Genomic DNA, 24,986 nt, shown 5'->3' with positions numbered 1-24,986 from the left:
GCCCACAGCGCCACCACGCAAATCAGGCAGGAAAGGAAGAGGATAAGAAGAAGGGAGAAGGAGAGGTGGAGACAGAAGCATGTTGGGGAAGAGAGGAGAAAGAAGAGGAAAAAGAAGAACTTGTAGAATTGATCCAAGACGACCCTTGGACAGGAAAGTGGGTAGAATTCAAGGTGCCCTGTGAGTATGCTGAAAGGGAATGGAGATGACAGATGTATAGAAAGCCACCTTATTGGGGAGGAGACTGAGGAGCAAAAGCAAAGGAAGGAGTACAAAACATGGGAAGAACAGAGGGGAGAAAGATAGTGGGTCCAGAGAAATCCCATGGGCCCAGCTCCTTCAGAGCCCGCTGGAGAACGATGCCTGGCTCAATAAAAGGGGAACGCCGGGAAAGTTCGACATCCAATCCATAAAAACTGGAAGTGGGCTAAGAACACGCCTGAGTTGATGGGTGCCAGACCCAAAGGGTCCCACGAAGTTAACAGTTATTCCCCCTTGTTGTGCCGTGAAGAGATACCCAGTTTTAATAATGTTAAGACTTATGATTTATTGTTAACGTTGGACGGTGATATACAAGACTCGCAAATTGATGAAGCTATGTTAAACAATAAACTGGTTTTATTAGAAGAATTGGGTGTGATGACAACTTCTTTGGATGAAGTAAAGAAAAAAGGAGGTAGATGACAAACGACAAGATCACACCTGTTAATTATAAAACATTGATACACAAAAACATTTACTTCTTTTCACAGCCTTGTTCTCTGCAAATCTAGAGGACATTCACAGTGAAATTGAACACCTGCCAAGTCCAACGTCAGCATCTGCACCTTAGCATTATTATATCTGGAGACAGCGTACAAATGAAATACTATCGACACCAAGCCTTTTCCTCTCATCTCCCCCAGCTTTTTATAACATCCTGCTTGACAAATAGATACATTATTTCAAAAGCTTGCACAGAGCATTTTGCGCCTGTTAAGATGGCCTAATAAAGGTATTACCAAAAACTTGTATACAATAATACTCCCGAGTCCAAGCCGCTTTGAGATGGTGCTCTTACACAGCATTGTGTTGTCTGCTTCTTATTATCAAGTCTTGTGTGATGAGTGAATACCTGAATTGCCTGTGGTTCTTGTGTTAACTTAGGGCATCAGATACAAAGAGCCAGGTTAAGCCTTCTTCAAATGGGAGGTCAGCAAAATATGGCCCCCGCAGGAGCCCAAATGTGCCCCCAACACTTCTATGCCACTCACATGGCCCAAAATACTAAAAACACAATTTTCCTGAAAAGCCCCTCCTCCACGGCCCTCTAGGGACAATTTTGTCACACCTTCCAACCCCCCCAGCCTTTTTGAGGGCCTTTTTCCAGTTAAAGACACTGAAAACATTGGGATTGGCGTGGCATGCCCCCCACAATAGCTGAGGTTGGTTTGCGTACCTCCTTAAACTTTGGAAGTTGCCCCTTCATTCAGATCCTTGACAATGGTACTCTTGCACCTACTATAGTATTTATATATACAACCCCTTGGGTTTAAAAACTGTTGGGTTTTGTTTTCATTGTCAAGGAATAGCTCACTGTCAGAGGGATGATTGGTCCATATCCATGATGTGGTCATGCCAAAGACTCCCATGCGTCTTTCTAGCTTTGCTACAACCTGTGGCAGTTGTGATGCAAGTTAGTCACCCAGGCGGTTTCAAAGGAATGGATTCTTGCAGTCACTTCCATTGTTTGGAATTTGGCCCGGAGATTGCAGGAGGAGAAATATAGTGCTGGCTCTTCTAATCAGTGGCTGTGCCATCTTCCTGCGAAGGGAAAAAACAAAAACAAAACAAAAAACCCACACACACAGAAGAGGAGGAGAAACCTTTGGGGATGCAAATGTTAAATGTCAACCTGTAAAAGAAATAAAATCCCAATAAGAAAAACCATTTCTCTGGCTGGGACCTGGGCCTAAAAGAGGAAGGGGCAAATCCCAGAGACAATTTTTGCTGTTCTCCCCCCCACACACACACACACCTGGTGTTAGAGCACTTCCCTTTTCTAACTCCCCTAAATTACTGAACTCTCCCCCCAGAATCTGCATTTGTGACCCCCAGACCTCTGGAGGGGCCACAGTTTGCTGTACGAACATAATTCCACCTTGTTTTGAAAGGCATTTTTAGAAAAAGGAAGAGAAAAGCACAGTTTGCAATATATACTATAGTATATAAAGGGACTAACTTTTTTTAAGGTTCGAAAGGCCTGTTGCCCTTCTGTCTGTTGTGACCCACTAATGCCGCACATGGTAGTTACTGTATTTGGGTTCCAAAAGGTCAGGCATTTTGGAAAGGGAAGGGAAGGTTGTCTAAGAGAATACACTCAGCAACTGTTTCTACACCATCCAGAAATGAATGGAAAGCCTTTTTCTGAAATTGGGTGGGAACCTTTTAAGTTGGGTCCTGTTATTGGACTGGGAAGAGGAGGGTGGCTTTTCTCTCAGGTAAACCCCATCTTTGTCTCCCCTCCCTAAAAATTATGAAGAGGCTACCACCAGCCAGGATGAATCTGCAAACCGCCTCTAATCTGTTCACCCATTTGAGGAGTTTTTTTTAGTCTTCGGACTCCTTTCCCTTTCTGCCCTCTGTTAGGAAATGATAAAAGGCCCTTTGAAGTCTCTTGCTCAAAGGCCGAGAAACACAGAACATAACAAACTAAGAACAGAATCAGCAGGCTTTCTGACAGGGAAGCCAGTCCTTCCCATGGGGAAGGTTTAATAAGAAATTCTTTTTTTTAAAGTGATGTAGCCAAATGTCCTCACATAAAAAGGAATTTATTGGGAGGGGAAAAGAGGAAAGGAAGAGAAACTAAAGGAAGACAACAGTCATTCAAGGAGAATTCCAAATGAAAGTCAGTACAGTTGATCTAACTTTGCTGGTTAACATATCACCTATTTGACCTGCGTCCTGGGTTTTAGAGCATATACAGAGCTCACTGCAGAGAGAATCATTCATGATCAGTGGTGCCCATTCTTGGGCTCCCAGTTGTTCTTTGACTGCAACTCTCAGATATCCTGGGCAACACAGATAATGGTGAGGGCTTCTGGGCAATTTAGTCCAAGAACATCTGGGGACCAAGCCTGGAAACAACGGGGTTAGATGCTAGTAGAATGTCCAACAACGAGTGAGCAGCCTTACTCACTGGCCAAAATTCTGTTGCTTAGTATTGTAAATTGCACTAGAGTGCGCCCATTGAATCAATGCGGATTTAGCGAGTCAACTCCTTCATAAGTTCCATAGATCTAACAACAACTTACTGTACTAAAGTGAGTTGCAGTTAAGAGTAGTTTGATTTGAATCAATGGAGCTTATGGGGGAGTTGACTTGCCAAATCCCCATTGATTAAATGGGCCTACTCTAGTGTGGGCTACTACACTAATTAACAGGATTTTGGCCACCGAGTTCAGTAAAAGCTGGGCCCTCTGCAGAGGATCATTGCCTTCTCCATTACTGCAGCAGACTCAATTTCTGATACAAGTGATTTAGCCAACAAATCAGATAACTGTTTTGTGGATGAGTCCAGTGCCAAAAAAAACCTATCATTGTTTTTTTTTTTTAAAAAAAGATATATGCTGGAGAACAAAATACAGTGGTGCCTCGCTTAACGGGCGCCCTGTTTAACGACGAATCTGCATAGTGAAGGCTTTTTTGTGATAGCTTTTGTGATCGCATTGCAATGTTGCCTATGGGGAAAATCGCTTTGCGATTTTTCCCCATAGGCCCCATTTTCCCCCAGCTGACCGGCACGCTTCGAAGGACCGCGGGGCAACCCTCCACCACGGTCCTTCCGAAATGCCTGCTGGCCAGCTGGACAAAAATGCCAGCTAGGGCTTTGCGAGGACCACAGGGGAGCCCTCCCCCGTAGTCCTCCCAAAGGCCCCATTTTCGCATAGCTGATTGGTGGCTCCAAAATGGCTGCCCGCAGCGTTTTCGCGCCCTGCCCTCGCTTACCGAGATGGCGAAAATGGTGGCGCTATGGGGAATCTTCACTCAACTGTGAGTTCCCCCCCATAGGAATGCATTAAACGGAGTTTAATGCGCTCCTATGGGGTTTTTCTTTCCGTTTAGCGATATTTCCAGATAGCGACGTTAATCCTGGAATGGATTAACATCGCTATGCGGGGCACCACTGTATCCAGCTTATTATTTCTGCCTGTCAGAGTTCCAAGCATAATGTCCTCTAGGGGGCAGCGTTGAGCTACATGAAAAATTTAAGAGGTTTGTTCCTGGCTCTTTCCACCATTGATTCCCAGTGTGGTGACTGATTGGGACTCTGGAGAACTGGGTTCGAATCCCTACTTGGTCATGGAAACTCAATGAGGGAGCACAACTAGTGAAACCACTCCTACAGTCAAACTTGCAAAGCAAGATCAAAATCAAATTGACAAATTGTAAGACCTCTCACCTCTTTCACAAGATCAAAGGGACTCCCTCTGTACTAAACCGCTCCTGTGTTTCTTCTGGCTATGCCTGTCCAAGTGACTTTTCTGTATGTAGCCTTTGTCGCAATAGGGACACTTGAAGGGCCGCGCCCCCTGATGCAAAAGCTGGTGCCTGACCAGAGAGGCCTTTACAGTGAAACTTTTCCTGCACTCTGAGCAGCCGAAGGGCTTCTTGGTAGATGTCAGATCCTTTTGAAACTTGGGAGGCTGGGTGGAGATTTCCCTGCAAGGGCTGCTCAGAGCAGAGGTGGGTGGGTCACATCGGTTGCTCACTTTCTTGGCACTCCCATTGATCCAGACTGTTCTGACTTTATGGCGCTGAAATGACTTTTGATCTGCGTAGGTCTTCTCAGGCATGAAGGGCTTTGGTCCCTGGCTGAAGCGCTCTGAAACGGGAGATGCATTTTCTTTATGGTGGAGTTTCTGATGCCTGGTGAGGCTGGATTTGTACTTGAAGCCTCTCCCACAGGCGGGGCATTTAAAGGGCATCTCTATCTTGCTGGCTTTCTGATTTTGTCTACAGCTAAGTTGCCTGTCCTGTTCATTGGCTGGGATTCTCTGGTGTCTCGCCGGACCTGCAGTACTGCCATGGAGAGAGTGACCACACTGAGGGCATTTGAAGGACTTCTGATCAGAGGGAGTCAGTGGATGGGTAAAGGGGTTTCGGTTAAGATTAAAGATTTTTCCACAGGCAGGACAGGCCTGGGATACCACTCCCTTACGAACTGAAAGAGACAGCGGCTCATTGAAGCATTTCCCAATATCATCGCTGGGGTGGCTTCTGTCCCCTGTATGGAGAAATGCTTCCCCAAGATGGTGGTCAGAGCCACAATTTCTCCTTCCTGAGTTATCTCCTGGGAGCAGATCTGATCTCCCTTCTTCCCGGCTGGTGCTTTGCTCAAATCCCTCGGGAGCAATCTCTTTGCTTTGTTCTGTGACAATGAAGTATGTAGCAGGTGGCTGACGCGAATCTTCCTGTTGCAGAACTGTGGCATTTAACGCTCCCGTTTGCCCCTCCCTGTCTTGATCAGCCTTGAGGAGCTCAGGAGATAGACTGAGATTTTCCTCAGGGGAAGCAAACTCCGGGCTCTTTGTCTCAACTTCTTGTTGGAGCTTGGAAGCCGCTGAACAGCTGGAGGGTTTTCTCCTGAGGACACCTCTTGTAAAATTTGGCATGAAATTATACCGCAGATGCACCAGGTTCCTACTGCTTCCTGGCAGCGGGGGCTCATGCGATTTTGCTTGCATTGTCCTCTTGTGTCCATCTGGTCAGAACACAGGAGAATGCAGAAGTAAGTCACGGCCTAACTTTGAAAGCGGGTTAAGAATCCAGCCTTTGGCCTCAACGTATGCAAAAAGACACATTTAACTATCAGACACGTCTTTTTAAATTAGCATTCTGAAAATGTCTGATGCATACAGAGGCAGGGGGCACCTACTAGTCAGAACAATCAAAACTGTACTAGATCTCGGTGTGCAATTTCCAGAAGTAGGTGGGGCTGTTCCATCTCCTCTTGGTACTTAAAAGGAGATGTACTCATGCCTACGTCCCCTCTCCTCCCCCATTTTCGGCTGCAACAATGGCCAGCTGCACTCCCAGAAACCTTCAAGATCTACAGGAAGTGGCTTCTGGTCACTCCCAGTTTTGAAGAAGTCTTCCCCCACCCCTGGCCTAAAATCTGATATCTGCTTATCTGTCGTGGACTCCTATGGGGAGAAAGGTGGCATATAAATCATTTAAATAAATAAGTAAATAAAAGAGACCCAGAGGATAGAAGTGGCCCAACAGTAAATCACACTCCCTGCAAGCTTCAGGGTGGTGGTCCTTCACATACAGCCACTTTTATGGCCTGTTTCCACCCCACCCCTTGACATGGTGGGGTCTAAAGACCACACTTTGGCCATCCCACAGCTAGACAGACGAAGGGTCTTGACTTGGTTGAAGTCAACCCCACAGGTCTTCATGAAAAAAGGATCTGCCATAACCCGATTCCTGATTTTCTGTCTTTTTCTCTGCAGGGAGTTCTTGGAGGTATGAAAATATTCAAATATGTATACTTCCCAGTGGTCTGAAATAGCAAAATCAGGGGAGCTACATACTTCTGGGTTATTTTAACTAGCTTTGAGCAGTGAAACTTAAGTAACTCTTATCTTGTCCCTTTGCTGTAAAATGTAAAAATAAATGACTCCCTTTGCTCACGCCTTTCAGACGATGATGAGTTTACAATTCCTCACCTCGATAGGAGTACGGCAAAACTTCGAATTCCTCCACAACCTGGACCAGAGAGAGGGGCACAGACATGCCCTGGGATGTCTTCCAAAACACTTCAGGCTTAGGATTCTGCTGATCTGCTCAGAGAAAGTGGAGGTGGGGTGGGAGAGAGAGAGAGAGAGAGAGAGAGAGAGAGAGAGAGAGAGAGAGAGGACTGCAATTACCCAACCCTGATGTAAGCAGTCAGAGAGCTGTCTATGCAGAACACGTTAAACCTCTGGAGGGCCCTATATTCCCTACTCCTGTCATAAAGAAAGTAACCCATTTGGGAGTAGTACAGTAGCTGAAGAGCATCAGCAGCAAGGAAAAGTGATGCTCACCAATGAAGGATTGCCTGCCACATCTTCTTGCCTCGGTCAAATGCTGGGGAACACAAGCATGTGAAGATGCTGTTGCACTCACATCCTGCTCGTGGGCTTCTTGTAGCTACCCAGCTGACTACTATGGGAACCAGATCCTGTTTTACACAGACCCAAGTGTGGAATCTTAGGTCCAGAGAATTTCATGATAGTCATAGGAGCTGTCCCATTACTGAGTCTAAGTTCAGGTCCAGGGGTAGATGGGACCAAAGGCAAAATAGTAGAACCAACTAGGGCAGCTTAAATCTCTTGCTAGGATCATCAAGGCCTTAGGAGAAGTATTTCAGAAAAGTCAAGGTGTGTGTGTGTGTGTGTGTGTGTGTGTGTGTGTGTGTGTGGAGTCAGGAATATGTGACAGACATCTTCCTCCTCCTATATGCCTCTGCTACGGATATGAGAGTCTGGGCAGCTATCCTGCGGTTGGTCTCTCCAATCCAGAAGAGACCAAGCTGGTGAGCACAGTGAGATGGGGCCTTCTCTGTAGCGGTACCTGAAGAAGGAACTCCCTCCCAAGGGAAGTCAGACTCCATGTCTGATAAGCGGAAAGCAGGCAAGCTGAGACTGTATTCATTCCTGCACACATTTTGATGTGTAAAATGTGTTTTACACACCAAAGATTTGTCTTTGAAAACCGTTTTTTAAAATTGCCTATGACCTGAGTTTAAAGCCATTTTATTTTATATCCTTGCATGATGGGAGCCCCAAAGCCTGAAAAGTACCAGCTCAAGTGTATACTTGGGCCAACCAACATCTTTTTTTTTTTGCACCCAGTCCTTGCACGCTACCACTGCATGCAGAGATCTGCAGATCAGAGCACTAACTCATCCAGACCTTCATCTTCAGGTGTCTCTGTTCCTCTCCCAACAAAATCTCCTCATGAGAGCCAAACAGCCCTGGCCGCAGCCTTTACCAAATTAGTTTAAGACGTCTTTGTCTCAGGACCGCTCCTCCTAAATCCAAGGTGGTCCGTATCCCAGTGGGATTCAGGGACTGTGATGTGGTGGAGAAAATATAAATTTAGCAAGTGGGGGGGGGGGGGGAGGAAGATGTACACTGCATGCAAATCAGCAACCTTCACAAAGGAAGCTATGAAGATGTAATTCATTCATTTCATAACACTGAAGAACATGATATATTAAAATATAATCCACAAGGATAGTTAAGGACTGCTAGTCATGATGGATGCATAATGTCTCCATGATCATATGCAGAGGTGGGAAAAGCCCTTTTTTCAGACTATGGCTCCCAGTATAGAAGTCTTCCTGGTTTTGTGAAATCTGCCTCTAGGCTCAGATCTCTTATCCCCCCCCCCCCTCTCCACACCTGGAGGGACAAAGAAGAGCTATTTCCATTGTTCTTAGTCTTTGCAACTGAGAAAATTACTTAGCCTTTCTGACTAAGAACACATCTCTCCATATTTGATGGGCCATCTCAGAACTATTAGTATGGCTTTGTTTTATTGCAATTACTACTTCAGGGAAGAGGGATTACAACAATCTCCTTGTTGAGTCTAAGATATTTAAGGATTTTAAGATTCTTTGTATTGAGGAAAGATTCTTCTCTGTTTGGAAAAAGTCCCTCCCCCCAATTAGGAAGGGTCATCCCTGAGAAATGTGAGCACATTGAGGCATCTTCCAGGCAATGATCCTTCCACTCCAGAGGGCCCCTCTGGATTGCTCCCAACTATCAGATTCCAGCACCCACAAGACAGCACAACATTGTGCCAAGGGGGGGGGGGGGAAGCAAAATTGTGCCATAATTCCTGTTTCCTTTTCCAATTGACCCACAAATCAAATGGACCTTTTCTTTCCAGGGCAAAAAACACCACCTACTTGAGCTTTCTGAAACACTCTCACAAACTCAAAGGCTATTTCTTCCGTGTGTAGTCAGCTCAAGATGTCTCTGTCCTGCCTCTCCATCTCTTTGTCTTTCTCCAAAGCGTTATCTACTCACAGGGTTATCAAGGGGGCTTTGGATTAGCGTGTGTTTACATGCTGGTGACTCACAGGTCTTTTTTGCTATGCATTTCTCTTCCTTTAGGTGTGCCACTGATTCCGAAATCAGTGTAACCAACATTGATGTTCCTTAATAACCTTTATTCCCCCAAAGCCCTTAACTATTTCTGACATCCCTGATTTGAGTGTGTGTGTGTGTGTGTTTGTGTGCATACGTGTGTGTGTGTCAAAAGATCCAGTGCACAGGCATGCACAATGCGGAAGGACACCAGCAGCCACAATTTGAACATACTTTTAATAGAAGGCTGGACTGAGTGAGCTTTTGACCTGAACCAGCTACAGAAGAAAACTGTTTTTTTCCCCACTCCTTCATGAAGAGATTATGCCACTGCACATATGATTGTCATTTGAGTGTTCAGAAAGCTTAGCCCAAACACCTTCCTCACATATGCTGTTTTATTGTGAAGCTGTCACCCAGACATGATCTCTCAGCTTTATCTACATCATAGGACGACTGGCGCAAGGCTAAATTGCTTTACCAGAATGAAGGTCGATAAACAGGCAGTGGGATTTGGTGACTTGGGAGACCCACTGTGTCCCAAAACGCACCAGGTAGTCTGGGGAATAGTCCCTGCTTCTCTCCACTTGTTCTATCTTTTAGGGTAGAATAAACAGAGGAGGAGGAGGAGAGCTGCCTTGAACTAATGAGACGAAAATTAAAACACATGTATAGAAATGAGTCCTTATGAAAGAACCCAAGGCTTACCCAAGCAGGACAGCATGGTGCAGTACTGCTGGAGATTGCTGCCGCTGAGGGCAAAGAGGTAGGGATCCCAAATGAATTCTTTTTCCTCCGTCAAAGACACAGTTACCTGTTCAAAGATTGTTGGCTCCTAATGCAGCAAAATACAAACACACACACACCCCATCAGCCTGTGTTTTCAGAGTCTGAACTTAAATACAGAAAGCCTCAGAAGTCTTTCATGAAAGTCTTCATGTTATATAGTTTGAATACCTTGTCATAGAAATATTATTTGTCATTAAAAAAAACCTATTCCACACTCCATATTTTTTTTTCAAATTTCCTAGAAAAAAAACAAAAAAAAGTTTTTTTGGGGGGGGAACTGCCCCCCCCCATTTTTCTGTTCCCCTCCCCAGGCCTTCCCATCTCTAGTTCAGACTCATATAATGAAAATAGATACGAGAAAATAAGAGCATGTCTCTAGTCTAACTTTTTCTCTCTCATCCAATGGCTACTCATATCTGTACAGAGGCAGCACCACCTGCAGAAAATCTCATAGTTGTGCAGTTCAGGTGTGACTCCTCCCCAAATCATCGCATGTTCAGAGCGGATGCCTACCATCCCAAAACCTTTTGCTGCCTGAGGGAAAGGATTAAGATAGAACCCCCTTTTTCTATTTCACAAACAGAAGCTGACTAGACTACCTACTGAATCTTTCAACTCTGGTGACATGACATCCCCCGTTGCTCTCCAGGCCTGAATTTGACCTGGAACAGGTTGTGGGTTTCACACAACTTTGTCTTCCCGACAAAGCCTGTCACCCTCCACCTCTCTCAGCTGCCTCACTCTGGCTAAAGTGGACGGTTGAGAGCAGTCTTGCCCTCTGTGAAAAGAATTCAGAATGGAGCATCACTATGTATGATTAACAAAAATGTTGAAACTGAGGCTGGGCACATCATGAGATGGCAGGATTCTTTGGAAGAGACAATAATGATGGCAAAGGCGGAAGGCTGAAGGAAAAGAGGAAGATCAAACATGAGATGGACCGGCTCACTAAAGGAATCCGGAGGCTTCAATTTAGAAGAACTGAGCAGGGCCGTTGAGGACAGGACTTTTTGGACAGGACACGGCTCATTCATAGGGTCGCCCTAAGTCGGAGGTGAATCAACAGCACGTAACAACAACATGTATCATTCAACATGCATCGGTTCTAGACCGTGAGAGACAGGGGAAGAGTCCAGGATTCCTGGTACCTTTAACAGTTCTTTAAAGCTGGAAATTTCACCAGGAATGTTTTTCAAGGCAAGCTACAGTTGCTGAAAGGTCCCCTACAAAATTATGAATGGTAAAATGTCTTCTTTTCCTTCTGGCCACCCTTCTTTAAATTGGTGATCAGGTGCTGATCTTCTCCTGGGGTTCCCACAGAGCTCCTCCTCTGTGTGTGTGTGTGTGTGTGTGTGTGTGTGTGTGTGTGTGTGTGTGTGTGTGCGCGCGTGTGCGCGCGTGTGTGTGTGTGTGAGAGAGATGGACTATCATTTCCACAATACCCAGTAATCATGTCCCCATAATACTTTTTTAGAGCTGTGCCATAGTCATACTGTACCCAAACAACAAAACTTCAGTCATATTATGCCTTCTCATCGTTACTCTTTACTTACCTGGACAGAAGTTTCAGCAGCCATAGTTCCTCTTCCTTCTCTCAGAGGCCGAGATTAATCCAAGCTGATCTTGAGAAGACAAACATTATTTGGTTTTCTAATTTTAAATTTCCTGATTCAAGCCCCTAGAATCTGAGGATAGAATTCCAATGTTCCAATATTAGCATCTTTAATAAGCGATTAACAGCCACAACACCCATTCTCCTTGGCACTGAACAAAGTTCATGAAAAAGAGAAGACTTCCTCACGGAACGTACAAAACAACTCTACCTGGCTACTGAGAAGTTAAGTCCCACTGAGGCCAATGGGTCTGAGTGCCAAGTATAAAGGTGAAATGGAGCAACTTAGAGAAGGGTCAAATTTTCTGTGACTGTGGAGAAATTCAATCCACGCAGCACTTATTTATTTATTTATTTATTTATTTATTTATTTAATTTATATCCCACCTATCTAGTCGGTTGACCACTCTAGGCGGCTCACAACAAAGGGGACAACAATAATAAAAACCATTTTACAAAGAGAGAACTTTCAACAAATGGATAAAACACAAGGGGAGAAAAGGAAAGAGGAGTCAGGAATTAACTAGGGGGGGGAAGGCCTGCCGAAACATCAATGTTTTTAGTTGCTTTTTGAAAATACCCAGCGAGGGGGCCGCGTGAATATCAGGGGGAATGTTATTCCAGAGGCGAGGAGCCACCGCCGAGAAGGCCCGATTTCTTGTCTTTTCTTTCCGGGCCTCCCTCGGCGTCAGGCTCCTCAGTCTCACCTCCTGGCTCGCGCGAGTGACACGGGTAGATCTTGGTGGTAGAAGGCGTTCCGCCAAATATCGAGGCCCTAAACCGTTTAGGGCTTTATACGTAAGCATCAACACTTTGAAGTCGATGCGGAATCGGATGGGCAGCCAATGCAGAGCGGCCAGAGTGGGTGAAATATGTTAGAATTTTTTCACTCCACTGAGAAGTCTGGCCGCCGCATTCTGCACCACCTGTAGTTTCCGCAGCAGCTTCAAAGGCAGCCCCACGTAGAGCGCATTACAGTAGTCTAATCTTGAGATTACGAGCGCATGCACCAAAGTGGTGAGCGCCCCAACATCAAGATAGGGCCGCAGCTGGGCTACCCACCTGAGATGGTAGAAGGCGGTTCGGACCACCGACGCCACCTGGGATTCCATAGTGAGCGCCGGGTCAAGATGGATCCCCAAGCTGCGAACCCCATCCTTGGCAGGGAGGGTCACCCCCCCCAAAAGAGAGGGAGTTTCCCAAACTCCCGACTGTGGGGGCGCCCACCCTTAGCACCTCCGTCTTGTCCGGGTTCAGCCTCAGCCCGTTCTCCTGCATCCATTGCAGTACGGTCCCCAGGCAGCGCTGAAGGGACAGAACGGCTTCTCCTGCGGTAGAAGGAGAAGCCATTTAGGCCCCACCCTGTGTGCAAAAGAAGATCTAGCAAATGGCCAAAATACAGTAACGCTACTGAAGTAGCCTGCTTCTGGTAAAAAAAAAAGTCTAATTATTTCAACATGTTAATTTGTTTTTAATTTTACCTATATTCCATATAACTCCATAATTTTAAATTGTGCAAGACTCTGTTAGGATTAAAGAAGAAGCTCCAGGTAAAGTGAGCACCAAATTAAAACCTTGCAATCTCAAGTCAGTCTGGAAGTTTGGGCATCCTGGCTTGGTTCCTACCTACACTTAGAAATGAAAAAGGATCGGCCTTGAATCCACGTTGATCATGGGGACGGGGTGGGGGCTAGGAGTCCATCGACATCCTGAATGCCTCCATCACCACCCCATCAAGTTTAAACGCTTTTGTTTCCTTTTTCTTGTTTTCCTTTTTTTTTCTTGCCAAAATTTAAGACTCCAGCGACAGAACTTCGCACACACGCATCCCCAAAAAACAGACTGAGCAACCCTCTCCCCACCCCATCCCGGGCTCACGGCATACATTTCCAAAAGGATTCCACCGATTTCGCACTAGCTATAATTTCAGTGCAATGGGGCCAGTCGTTTAATAATAGAATCTTAGAATTTGTATACCCCGGTATATGGCGGTATACAGAGCGGAAAGAATCGAGTCCAGAAGGTCCAAGAGGCGCTGTGGGGAAACGAACGACCCGAAAGACCCCAAAGTCTCTGGCACTGAAAGTCAACAGGATCCAGCCTTGTCAAGCGAGTGTCCCGCTTTGTGAATTGCGTCTACCCCCTATTTACATTTATCTAGGGTGAAAAGCCTCCGAGGACTAGGAGAAGAACTAACTTTAGAGCATCGTTTTTTCTGCAACAGAGTCTATGCCCGATGCATGTCATCTCTCGCGTGTCGCCCGTGGGGTCTACACACGACTCAAGTGGACGAAAACGCGCGCCTGGCTTCCAAAATGTGGCAGGTTTCTTCAAAGTGTCATAAGACTCAGGGCTCCGCCGGCTACCCCCCCCCCCCCACGTCCAGCTTCCCGCCCTAGGGCGCCCCAGTCACCTGCAGGCGCTCCGGCTCCGGCTTGGCTTGGCTTTGATCCGGGCCGGAGAAGGTCGGCCGCGCAGGCGAGCGATACAGGGAGCTCTCGAGGTTGATCCCCGAGCGCGCCCAGCCTCCCCCCCCCCCCGGCGCCTCTCCCTCCCTCCAAGACCACGATACAGTAAAAGAGAAATAGGCGGAGGAAGGGGGCAAGGTGGGCCATGGGGATGGGGCGGGATCTTGAGGCGAGGCTCACGGGCGGTTCCCAGTCCTCATGAAGGCAGGGAAAACAAGGTGGCGGGGGAGCAAAGGCCGCTGGTTCTTTTCATCGGAGACTGGAGGGCGCCGGCTTGAGGTGGGGCGTGGCAGCCGTCGGGCAAGACCCTCCTGAGGCCAAAGAGGGCGACCTTTTTGGCCATGAGGGAAAAGGAGGGAATCCGCCAAGAGTCCTGATTGTTTCCGAGCCTACCATTTATATACGTAGTACAATTGAAGAAGGCTCACAATCTTTTCACAAGTGCATTCCCAAACTCCCTTCTTACTCAGAACAAGCGGGGGCTTTTTAATACAGTTAGTTAGAAATGGTGATTAATCGACGGCAAATGATCTGGACAGCGCCCCCCGCACCCATCCCCCCCCCACAGACACACACACACACACCCGTGGGGCCTGATCTGTCTAGTCTGGCAGGTCTTAATCTCTTTATCTTCACGGCTTCCTTGTCTGCCACTTTGCTCTCTCGGGCCTTCAGCAGATGAATACGGCCCCAGAAATCCTGCAGTCGAAAATCTCTCCCAGACTGTGGGGCCAGTGAACAGAAAAGAGTCACTTTTGTGTTGTTGTTGTTGTTCTCATGTGCCATCAAGTCACTCCTCCCATCGACTTATGGCGACCCCAGGAATGAGCCGTCTCCAGAATGTCCTGTCCTCAGCAGGGTTTGCTCAACTCCTGCAAACTCAAGCCTGTGGGTTGCTTTTTAGGGAATCAGTCCATCTTGTATTGGGTCTTCCTGTTTTCCTGTGGCTTCCCACCTTTCCCAGCGTTATTGTCTTTTCCAGAGAAAGGAAAGCCTCAGCTTCAACGTATTTGGCTCCAGAGATAGTTCAGGCTTGATTGGATCTAGGACCCACTTGTTCCATCTTTCTGGCAGTCCAGGTTATTCACAAAGCTCTCGTCCAGCACCCCATTTCAAACAGATCAATTTTTCCCCCTGTCAGCTTTCTTAACTGTCCAGCTTTTGCACCCGTGCATTGTGATTAGTAAACCTTGAAGTCTTGGTATTCAGTGACACATCCTTACACTTGACCGTTTTCTTCTAATTCCTTGATTGCTGCCCTTCCGATAGTCCCTTTAAAATCTGCTGCACCAAATCGCAGTTTGTGGCATCTTAAACAATAATTTATTCTAGGCATCTGTTTTCATAGCTGCCCTTCACTTCTCACTGAGGATTAGTTTATTGCCCGTAACACTTGTCATTCTTCAAGGTATCACCAGACTTCCCTCCCCCTTCTTTTCCTTAACATGACTTCACCTAATACTGTATTCCAAACTTATACAGACTCAGAGGGCGTGTTATATTATTATAGCTGAAAGACTTTTACTTTGGCACAAGCTTTTCTATACTTGTGCTGGATAGCTCAAGGCTTCAGAGGCTGGGAGTTCAATTCCCCACTCTGCCTCCTAGGAAAAGAGCCACCCTGTGTAGCCCTGGGCAAGCAGGACGGTCAGAAGAAGGATAACGGTGAACGACGTCTGTGTGTTCTCTGCCTAGGAAACCCTGGAAAGGATCGCCATAGATCAGAATTGACTTGATGGCATGTAACTGTTATTATTTATAGATTAAAAGGTAAAGGTAAAGGTTCCCCTTGACAATTTTTGTCCAGTTGTGTTCGACTCTAGAGGGCGGTGCTCATCCCTGTTTCTAAGCCATAGAGCCAGTGTTTTGTCCGAAGACAATCTCCCGTGGTCACATGGCCAGTGCGACTTAGACACGGAACACTGTTACCTTCCCACCGAGGTGGTCCCTATTTATCTACTTGCATTTGCATGCTTTCGAACTGCTAGGTTGGTGGGAACTGGGACAAGCGATGGGCGCTCACTCTGTCGCGTGGATTCAGTCTTACGACTGCTTGGTCTTCTGACCCTGCAGCACAGGCTTCTGCGGTTTAGCCCGTAGCGCCACCACATCCTATGAGTGTACCTGCCGGCTAATCAAACTCTCCATATCCAATTCTAATTCACAAAGTGGCTGTGAGGGTACAGTGGAGGGAGAGAAGAACCAAGCCCACTACCTTGAGCTCCTTGGATTTCTGGGCAGGAAAGTCAAGGAGAAAAAGGATCTGTCGGGTGAGGAGAAGAGGAAGAGGAAAAGAAGGGCTGGGAAGGGCCTGGCGATCTGGGCAGATGAATTTGGACGAGCAGAGACCCGGGGGGGGGGCTGCAGTATCCGACATGGGGGGGGGGGGAAAGCAAGGCCAGGGCTCCATGTCTGTTTCTTGCCCTTCTCTTCTGGGAAGGGAGAACCAGCCACCTTGGAAGAAGAGGCAGGCGCCGGCCTCAGTCTATAGAGGCTGGAAGGGGGTGGTGCTCATCCCCGTCTCCAAGCCATAAAGTCAGCGTTTCATCCGAAGACAATCTCCCGTGGTCACATGGCCAGCGCGACGTAGACACGGAACACTGTTACCTTCCCACCGAGGTGGTCCCTATTGATCTACTTGCATTTGCATGCTTTCGAACCGCTAGGTTGGCGGGAGCTGGGACAAAGCAACGGGAGCTCACTCCGTCGCGTGGATTCGATCTTACGACTGCTGGTCTTCTGACCCTGCAGCACAGGCTTCTGCGGTTTAGCCCACAGCGCCACCACGTCCCCCAGATTACACACAGTCTAACATGGGTAACTCCTTGAGACAAAAACACTGGACTCCAGTGCACCTTCTCCTTTAATATGGATTGCAACCCTGTTTGCACCAGGCTCTACTTGAGGGTCTTGGAATGTGGTTAAAAAAAAAATACAATGAGGATCCAGCAAACCTGAAGCCCATCTTTTCCTGACCTAGATAGACAGATAGTGGTTATTTCTCTAATTGCCAGCAGGGGGAGCTACTACCACTGAGAAAAGTGTTCCAAGTAAAAAAACGGGATTGTTTTCTTACCATTGCAGGGAAGGACAGGTTGTGTTTGACCTTGACAGTAAAATAAGTCAGCTGAGTATTGAGAGCTATATTAAGTAGTGGAATTCTGCTATTGTGGAGTATACAGACCAGCCTGCCTCTATCCATTACAACTGGATTTCCAATCTGTCAGCAGAAGTTCAGTGCTCCCTGACAGGCAGCTAATAAGTGCGGATTTTCTAGCACAAGAATGAGGTGCTGAATAAAGATACACTTGTTGGAATATATAGCAGTCTGGCAGCAGGGGTATGTACTGCTTCCACCAGAAATAATAATAAAAATTCTGTGCATGCCCTGTCGTTACAGTAGATTGAAATGCCTCAGTCTCCCTATAACCAAAGCCAATATAGAAAAACAATAAAGGAAATTAAAGAGAAACGGTGGAGTACCACAGGACATGAAGGATGCAAACATCGTCACAATGTATAAGAACAAAGGAGACGGGCGACAGCAATAACTACTGTGGCATCTCTCTTCTCAGCGTTGTAGGGAAGCTGTTTGCCCATGTTGTGCTGAAGAGGCTCCGGATGCTTGCAGACAGAGTCTATCCAGAATCACAGTGTGGATTTCAAGCTAATAGGTTGGCATGGTATTTTCCCTCAGACAGTTGCAGGAGAAATGCAGGTAACAATGACAGCCACTCTTTGTGGCATTCATAGATCTTACAAAGGCCTTTGATTTGGTTAGCAGGGATGGCCTTTTTAAAATACTTCCCAAGATTCGATGTCCACCTCGACTCCTTAACATCATCAGGTCCTTTCATGAAGAAATGAAGTGCACTGTAGTTTTTGAGGGCTCAACATCAGATCCCTTTGACATCTGAAGCGGAGTGAAACGGCTGTGTCCTCACGCCGACTCTGTTTGGGATCTTTTTTGCTGTCGTGCTGAAGCATGCCTTTGGAACTGCAACAGAAGGTGTCTATCTCCGGACTAGATCAGATGGAAAACTCTCTAATCTCTCTAGATTGAGAGAGAAGACCAAAGTCCAGCTGAAATGCATGTTGGAGTTCCTCTTCGCCAATGAAGCAGCTGTTGTTGCCCACTCTGCTGAAGACCTCCAACAACTCATGAATCGTTTTAGCAAGGCCTGCCAAGAGTTTAGACTAACAATCAGCCTGAAGAAAACAGAAGTCATGGGCGAGGGCGTTGACTCACCTCCCTCTAGTACCATCTCTACACAAGAATTGGAGGTTGTTCATGATTTCGTGTACTTTGGCTCAACGATCTCTGACACCCTCTCTCTAGATTTCAAGCTGGATAAATGCATTGGCAAAACAGCTACCATGTTCTCTAGACTCACAAAGAAAGTATGGCTTAATAAGAAGCTGATGGCATATATCAAAATCCAGGTCTATAGAGCCTGTGTCCTAAGCACACTCCTGTACTGCAGTCATGGACCCTTTGTGCACAGCAGGAGAGGAAGCTGACATATGCATTGTCTCCGACACATTTTGGTATCACCAGGCAGGACAATGTTCCAAATAGAGTAGTCCTAGAACAAGCTGGAATTTTTAGCATATATAATTACTAAAACAGTGACATCTACATGGGCTTGGGCATGTCATGAGATTGGCTGATGGTTGGATTCCAAAAGATCTCCAGTATGGAGAATTAGTGCAGGGAAAGCACCCCAGAGGGAGACCACAGCTGCGATACAAGGATATCTGCAAACAGGATCTGAAGGCCTTAGGAATGGACCTCAACAGATAAGAAACCTTGATATCTGAGCATTCAGCCTGGAGGCAGGCGGTGCAGCATGGCCTCTCCTAATTTGAAAAGACCCTTGTTCAACAGGCTGAGGCAAAGAGGCAGAGCACGTTACTATAGTCTCTCGAAACTGAAGGATGCTACAAGAAACAGAAACATCCAGCCAAGGAAAGAGTTAAATCTACTTTCCTTCTTTCACGGAATGAGCCAAGTTTATTGCAGCCTGGAAAAGTTTCTTTTTGGAGGATAATTCCTGCACTGTTCCTGCTCTACAAACAGTTGTTGCCAACTGACTGTTGTGTGTGCCTTTAACCGAAATTTATATGCAGAAATTGGGAAGCAAAGATTTATATGTCCTGGAGCAATCACATTCTCACCTGTTAAATGCTGCACGTCATATTGCTGCTAAAGAGAACATGGGGCAATTAAAAAGCTGCCCTGTTTAAGAAGTTCTTATAATAATTCTGCACAAAGTACTTAAGAGAGATTTTTACATGTTTATTTATTTTTTAAAAAACTCATTTTTAAACAGGTACCCTTCCACTGAAAGTGTATTCAGATGGCAGAAAGGGCATGCATCTTATCAAATGGGAAATACTGTAGTTTATTAGCCCTTTGATTTTGAAAGTTGTTGTTTTGGAGAACAAGAATCCAGAGGAAAGCAGCTGAGATAAAATATATACATTTGCTTAATACCCATTTCAACAGATTAACTATTACCCAAAGTTTCTTAAGCCATTACTAGATGTGAAATACTACAATGTTCCTGTTGTTGTTATGTGCCATTGGCATTTATGGCAACCCTGTGAATGAGTGATCTGCAACAGTCCTTCTCAGCTCTTGGAAACGCAAGCCTGTGGATATTTTAAGGAGTCAATCTGTCTCATATTTGGTCTTCCTTTTTTTCCTATTTCCTTCCACCTTTCTCAGTAGGGCAGCCTGAGTTTCAACAGAGTTTAATTCCAGAGACAGTTCAGACTCGATTGGATCTAGGACCCGCTTGTTCATCTTTCTGGCCATCCAGAATATGTCAAACAAGACATTTTTTTTCGTTGTCAGTTTTCTTTGCTGTCCAGCTTTCACACCCATACATAGTGATCACAAATCCAAGAGTATACACTACTTTGGCCCTCATCTCCTGTGACACAGCCTTATACTTGATGATCAGTAGAAATCTAAAAATGTAGAGAGGCATTATCCTTGCTAAATCACCCAGATTTACACATGCATATATAAGGTAGCATACATATATACAAATTTGTGAAACAAATGCATACTTATTATGCAATTAAGCTGTTAATGCATTGCACAATTAGTGTGCTTATTGTGTAATCCTTGCTTCGAGAGGAGTTAGATTTTGGGCTTGCATCCAACACGGTATCCATAAAACCCCATTTGAATAAAATATGCCCATTCTCATTATGTTTTGTCTCTACGAATTAGAGAAATAAACCTAACTGTTTCTTTGCTGTCTGATACAACTGCTTATCTTGCCATTCATCAGCAGAAGGAAGACTAGTTTTCTTCTACGAGATGACTATTAATATATGAGCACTAATTAACATCTTTTTAATCATCTCCTAATGCTTTCTGCTCACAACCTCTTCTATGTAACCAAACCAGACTATGATGAAAAGGAATTTTGTGTCCAGTTTTTTTTGAAGGTCACAGAAGGCCCAGAACTTAAAGAACAGTTTTAGTAAATGTGTGAAGAAAAGTACATATTTTTCATTACGTTTCATTTTGCTGGAGAGCTAAAGGCAGGAATGGGGACACGGTTTGCTGGGTTTGCTACTAAGTCGGACTTAAGTTACATGGGTGACTTGACTCAAGAGTCCTCTTGGGTTTCCCCCCCCCAAGTGACTTGACTTGCAACTCAGAACCCGCCCAGCTCTCCCTTTTTTCTGGGGAAAAGAGATTGCTTTCAATAGGGACTTGGGCTTGGGGCTTAGGACCTGGTGCCAAAGACTTGGACTCCGACCCAAAGACATGCCAATATCCCTGGCTGAAGGTGAAGGCATTTTGTTCTCTCCTTCCACATCTGAAAGTCACAACAACCCTTTGAAGTAGGTTATGCTGAGTCACTGGTCCAAGACCACTTCGGGGGGATCAGAAACCCACTTTGTCACAAACCTAGTCCAACATTCAGCCCAATAAACAAGTCAGACATTCAGAATGTTAGCCTCCTCTTCCCCCCCCCACAACAAGTGCAGATTGTTGTTACTGTACCTTAATTAACAACAATCCAACTCGCTTTGGTTTCTCCTTTCTCTTGTGTTTAATCTGTAGCTTTTTAGTTTAAAACAAAAGTGAGTAAAAGGGGATTAGGGTTAGGTGAGAGCACAGGGTCCTGCCAGGGTCCTCCTGTGGAGATATAGACGCCTCATCCACTTTTGAGTCTATTCTAGCTGTTATTAAAGGTGTATAAAATCATGTACGTTGTGGGGAAAAATAAATACAAGTTCTTCTCCTCAGAATATTAGAAGCCAGAGCCAATGAAGGTAAAATGGCTGGAGATTCAACTTTGTACTTCCTCACAGAGCATATATATGTGAAGGAACTCTGCTAACAGATGTTGTTATGGGCCTCAATCTGGGTAGCTTTAAAATGATTTTAGACAAAACCATGGGCAGTATTTACTGTCTCTGATGGCTGTATCTTACCTACTGCTTTGGATGCAGTATTATCACCCAATATCATTTGTTAAGGAACTCAAGCCTAAAAGCTCTTGCAGATTCTTGTTCAGTTTGTGGGCTTCCCAGAGGCAAAAGTGGGAACAAAACTCTGGATGAGATAGAGGCCTTTGGCCATGCACGTATTGAGAGGTGATCCAGAAAAAAAAAAACTTAGAAATGTTACTTTTTAGACTACAACACCAACTAGCATGCCCAAAAGAAGGAATGAATGAATGAATGAATGAATGAATGAATGAATGAATGAATGAAGGAAGGAAGGAAGGAAGGAAGGAAGGAAGGAAGGAAGGAAGGAAGGAAGGAAGGAAGGAAGGAAGGAAGGAAGGAAGGAAGGAAGGAAGGAAGGAAGGGGGAATAAAATTTCTGAACCAGTTGAGGAGTTACAGTCCAAAAAAGTAAAAAAATCAAACTCTGAAAACAGTAATCAGAACCAACATACAGAGTGCAGTGTTGTTTTTGCTGGGGGAAACATGGTTGCATGAGTAGAACATAATTAATGCACTAGAATGCCATCGTTATTATTTGATACTTTGACTCTGACATGACTAGATCATTTGATGGTCTGAAAGGTGGGATGGAAACGTACCAGAATGGATGGGGAGGGGGTCCTCGTTTTGCTAAGAAGAACCGTTCTGAAGCTGTGCTCCCTCGAGCGAAATCGCTTTAGGGTGGAAACAGCAAAGACATCCTTTGCTCGTTGCTTGGCCTAGATAGTCAGCGAAGTGGATGACTTTCTATCGAGCTGTGATATTCAAAGGAAGATGCGCAGACAGGGCTCTGCATTCCATCCTATTGTCCCAGATTCCTGGGAGAGGCTGGTTTTCATTTTCTCATTCCCAGCCCATAGGATATTTGGGGATTTTCCTATTTCCACAGCACTTGAAGAAGATTCAAAGTCCTTCAGGTACATGATAATGCTCTTCAACTACCTGAAGAGCTGTCAAACAGGAAAGAATAAGGACTTCTTCTATATCACCCTAGATGGAAAAACCCCAGCACTGTATCTCATGGGGTGAAGATATTAGAGGGAAGATTTCGCCTGAACGTTGGGACAAAGGTCTTCAGAGTTGCTCTGGTGGAGGAGTTGGGGTAGATTAATTAGTCTGTTGCAGTGGTCTGTTGCAGTGAACCCTGTGGCATATGAAAAGCTAGGACATGTTATTTGACAGAAGCTTTTTTGGCCTATAGCACATCACACGAGATGCATGTGATGAAGTGGGCTGCAGTCCACACAAGCTTACACCAAATAAAACTTGCTAGTCTTTAAGGACCCGCAAGACTTTCCTGATGTTCTTAAGGCTGAGACCAGTTTGACAGCAGAGCCCCCTGCCTGCCCTTCAGATGATGACCACCTTTCTGGGCACTAGTTGACATTCCACGTAGATGCCGTGTTGTGTATCTCTAGGCAGGAAGACAAATCTCAGGGCAAGTGGTACTGGAGGAAGAGGGAAACGTTTGGTGGAAAGGGATTTAAAATCCTGGGTACCCATCCCACCCACCCACCCCATTCCCCTATGGCCCTAGTGGTCATTCGATCAGTGCAAAGGTGACTGTGTGTTGCCCTTGCACAAAGTCAGTGCACTGAAAAGCTTGGAGTGAGGCAGAGGATGGGAGAGAGAGAGAGAGAGGCTGTCTGGTATCTAAATCCGGTCCCGTTTGCCTTTTGGAACAATAAGGCAGGCAGCAGAGCACCGGCATCTGGACTCATGAGAGTTCTGGTTGCATAAGCCATGGCTGCCCTGAGGCAGAGCTTGAGAAAAACTCAACAGTATGTTGATGGTGAGCCCACAGAGCAGCACAGGTCCCCATGTGTGCTATGGGAGAGGTGGTGTGGGGATGGTAGCAACTGTGCAGCTGCTGAATGCATTTTTATTGCTTCTCTGGCCACCCAAAATACTGGAGGTGTTTTTGTGGATTTTTTTTTGTTTTTGTTTTAAACCTTGCTCTGAGTTACAGTATTACTTAGTTTTACTTTGGATTCTGGACCAGTTTGCCTGGATTTCTTTCATACTATTTTCATATTCACTTGGCCCGAAAGTATTGGAGCTTTTACATCCTTGCATGCTGCTTAAAGAGAGTGTGGCTGGGAGGGACTGTCAATCTTTCCAGCACCGACCAATCTTCCTTCCCTGCCTCTGAATTCAAAGAGAGTCCCACCTCCTTGCTCAGTGTTTTTTCCCCTCACTAGAGTCAGTTGAAGTCTGTTGCTGAAAGTCAGCCATGTTTGTCATCTTGCTTCACCGTTCACTGTCAGTAAATGAAATGGTTTTTCTTTTTTCTTTTACTAACATCTCAGAGTGAGTTATTGAGACTGTAACTGCCAGTTAATGAGAAAAGGGGTGGATTACTTTGAGGAACTTGAAGTTGTTCTGCTCTGTGAATCCTTGCACCTCTACTGCGCAGCTATAGGAATTTTAGCCAAAATTCAAAACTCTGCCGTGAAAATAATTCTAGCCCCCCACCCCACCCCTTGCACTTTGTCATCCCGTCTTGGCTTTCAGACCTTAAGGAAGGGAACGTTGTTGGCCTGGCAACTCTGCCTGGATGAAGGCTTCCAGTGGCTTCCAGCCAGCGTGGCTGCTTGTCAGAATGGTAGCTCCAGCATCCGAGGTGGCCTGCCTGTGAATAGCAGCCCTTGGGGGACAGCAATGGGAAAGGGTTGTTGTCTGCTCGTGAGTGTCCCAACCAGAGGCACCTTGTTGGCTACTATGGGAAAAGAGGCACAGGGCTAGACAGGTCCTTCGCTTGACCCAGCTGGGCTGTTTCTCTTGTCTTTCCCCAAGTTGTGGCCTCCCTTTTTTTTAACTGGAGGTCCTCCAGGAGAAGGTGAACAGTCCTTTGTTGGCTCCTGACGTTGTGCCTCCTGCAGGCAGACGGGGACAGTCCAACTCTCTAGTTCTGTAATTATCTTGGCCTTGGTCTACGTGTCAAGGGAGTCTTAAGCGTACAGAGTGGAAACGCACTGCTTCCAGTGGTGACATCCTTGGTGCAAGAGGGAAGGGTCAGTGCCCTGCTCTTCTATTTCATGGAGTTGAAATGAGCCTATAAGGCCATGGAGTCCAACCCACTACTCAATGCAGGAATCCAAATCAAAGCCGATCGGACAGAGGGTTGTCCAATTTTCTTGTGAATGCCTCCAGCATTGGAGCGCCCACCACCTCCCAAGGTAATTGGTTTCATCGTCATACTGTTCTGACAGTTAAGAAATTTTTCCTGATATTCAGCCTAAAACTGGTTTCCTATAGCTTAAGCCCATTATTATGTGTACTGCACTCTGGGATGATGGAGAACAGATCCTGCCTTTCCTCTGGATGACTGCCTTTCAGGTATTTGCAAAGTGCTTTTACAGTTAGCTGCTCTCCTGCATGATCCACAAATGGCTCCTGATGGTATTATTTTAGATTACTTCCCCTGCCTGTAACTAATCAACAGATATTAGAGCACCAGAAATGGAGGCTTTTCTCATCTAGCCCATTCCTTTTGCATTGCCATTTGTCCGTT

General features: G+C 45.8%; 1 protein-coding gene across 3 annotated transcripts; it reads right to left on the bottom strand.

The window, feature by feature from the left end:
- Window positions 1-596: 596 nt before the first annotated feature.
- LOC140704072 (uncharacterized) lies at window positions 597-14,529 on the bottom strand. 3 transcript variants are annotated; one of them, XM_078388750.1, is made up of 6 exons: window positions 13,937-14,529; window positions 11,465-11,528; window positions 9,831-9,957; window positions 6,714-6,827; window positions 4,442-5,743; window positions 597-1,894 (listed from the first exon to the last, which is right to left on the bottom strand). In XM_078388750.1, the coding sequence occupies exons 2-5, from the start codon at window positions 11,486-11,488 to the stop codon at window positions 4,455-4,457; spliced, it is 1,554 nt and encodes a 517-aa protein (XP_078244876.1). In that variant the 5' UTR covers window positions 11,489-11,528; window positions 13,937-14,529; the 3' UTR covers window positions 597-1,894; window positions 4,442-4,454. The 3 variants fall into 3 exon arrangements, with proteins under 3 accessions (XP_078244876.1, XP_072844958.2, XP_072844959.2); XM_072988857.2 differs by having other exon boundaries at window positions 11,465-11,533; window positions 13,937-14,528; XM_072988858.2 differs by having other exon boundaries at window positions 597-1,803; window positions 11,465-11,533; window positions 13,937-14,527.
- Window positions 14,530-24,986: the final 10,457 nt, after the last annotated feature.

The sequence above is a fragment of the Pogona vitticeps genome, chromosome 2 (genome assembly GCF_051106095.1).
Source record: "Pogona vitticeps strain Pit_001003342236 chromosome 2, PviZW2.1, whole genome shotgun sequence".
Taxonomy (NCBI): domain Eukaryota; kingdom Metazoa; phylum Chordata; class Lepidosauria; order Squamata; family Agamidae; genus Pogona; species Pogona vitticeps.
The sequence above is the reverse complement of the archived record's forward strand: the minus strand, read 5'-3'. Positions and strand labels throughout refer to the sequence as shown.

What these genes read in the sequence shown, in the direction of transcription:
- LOC140704072 (XM_078388750.1), bottom strand. Translation starts at nt 11,488, where the DNA reads ATGGCTGCTGAAACTTCTGTCCAG. An exon ending in CACCATGCTGTCCTGCTTGG is followed by an intron (nt 6,828 to 9,830) that starts GTAAGCCTTGGG and finishes TTCTCTGAGCAG; the next exon opens with ATCAGCAGAATCCTAAGCCT. An exon ending in TTTGCCGTACTCCTATCGAG is followed by an intron (nt 5,744 to 6,713) that starts GTGAGGAATTGT and finishes TGTTCTGACCAG; the next exon opens with ATGGACACAAGAGGACAATG.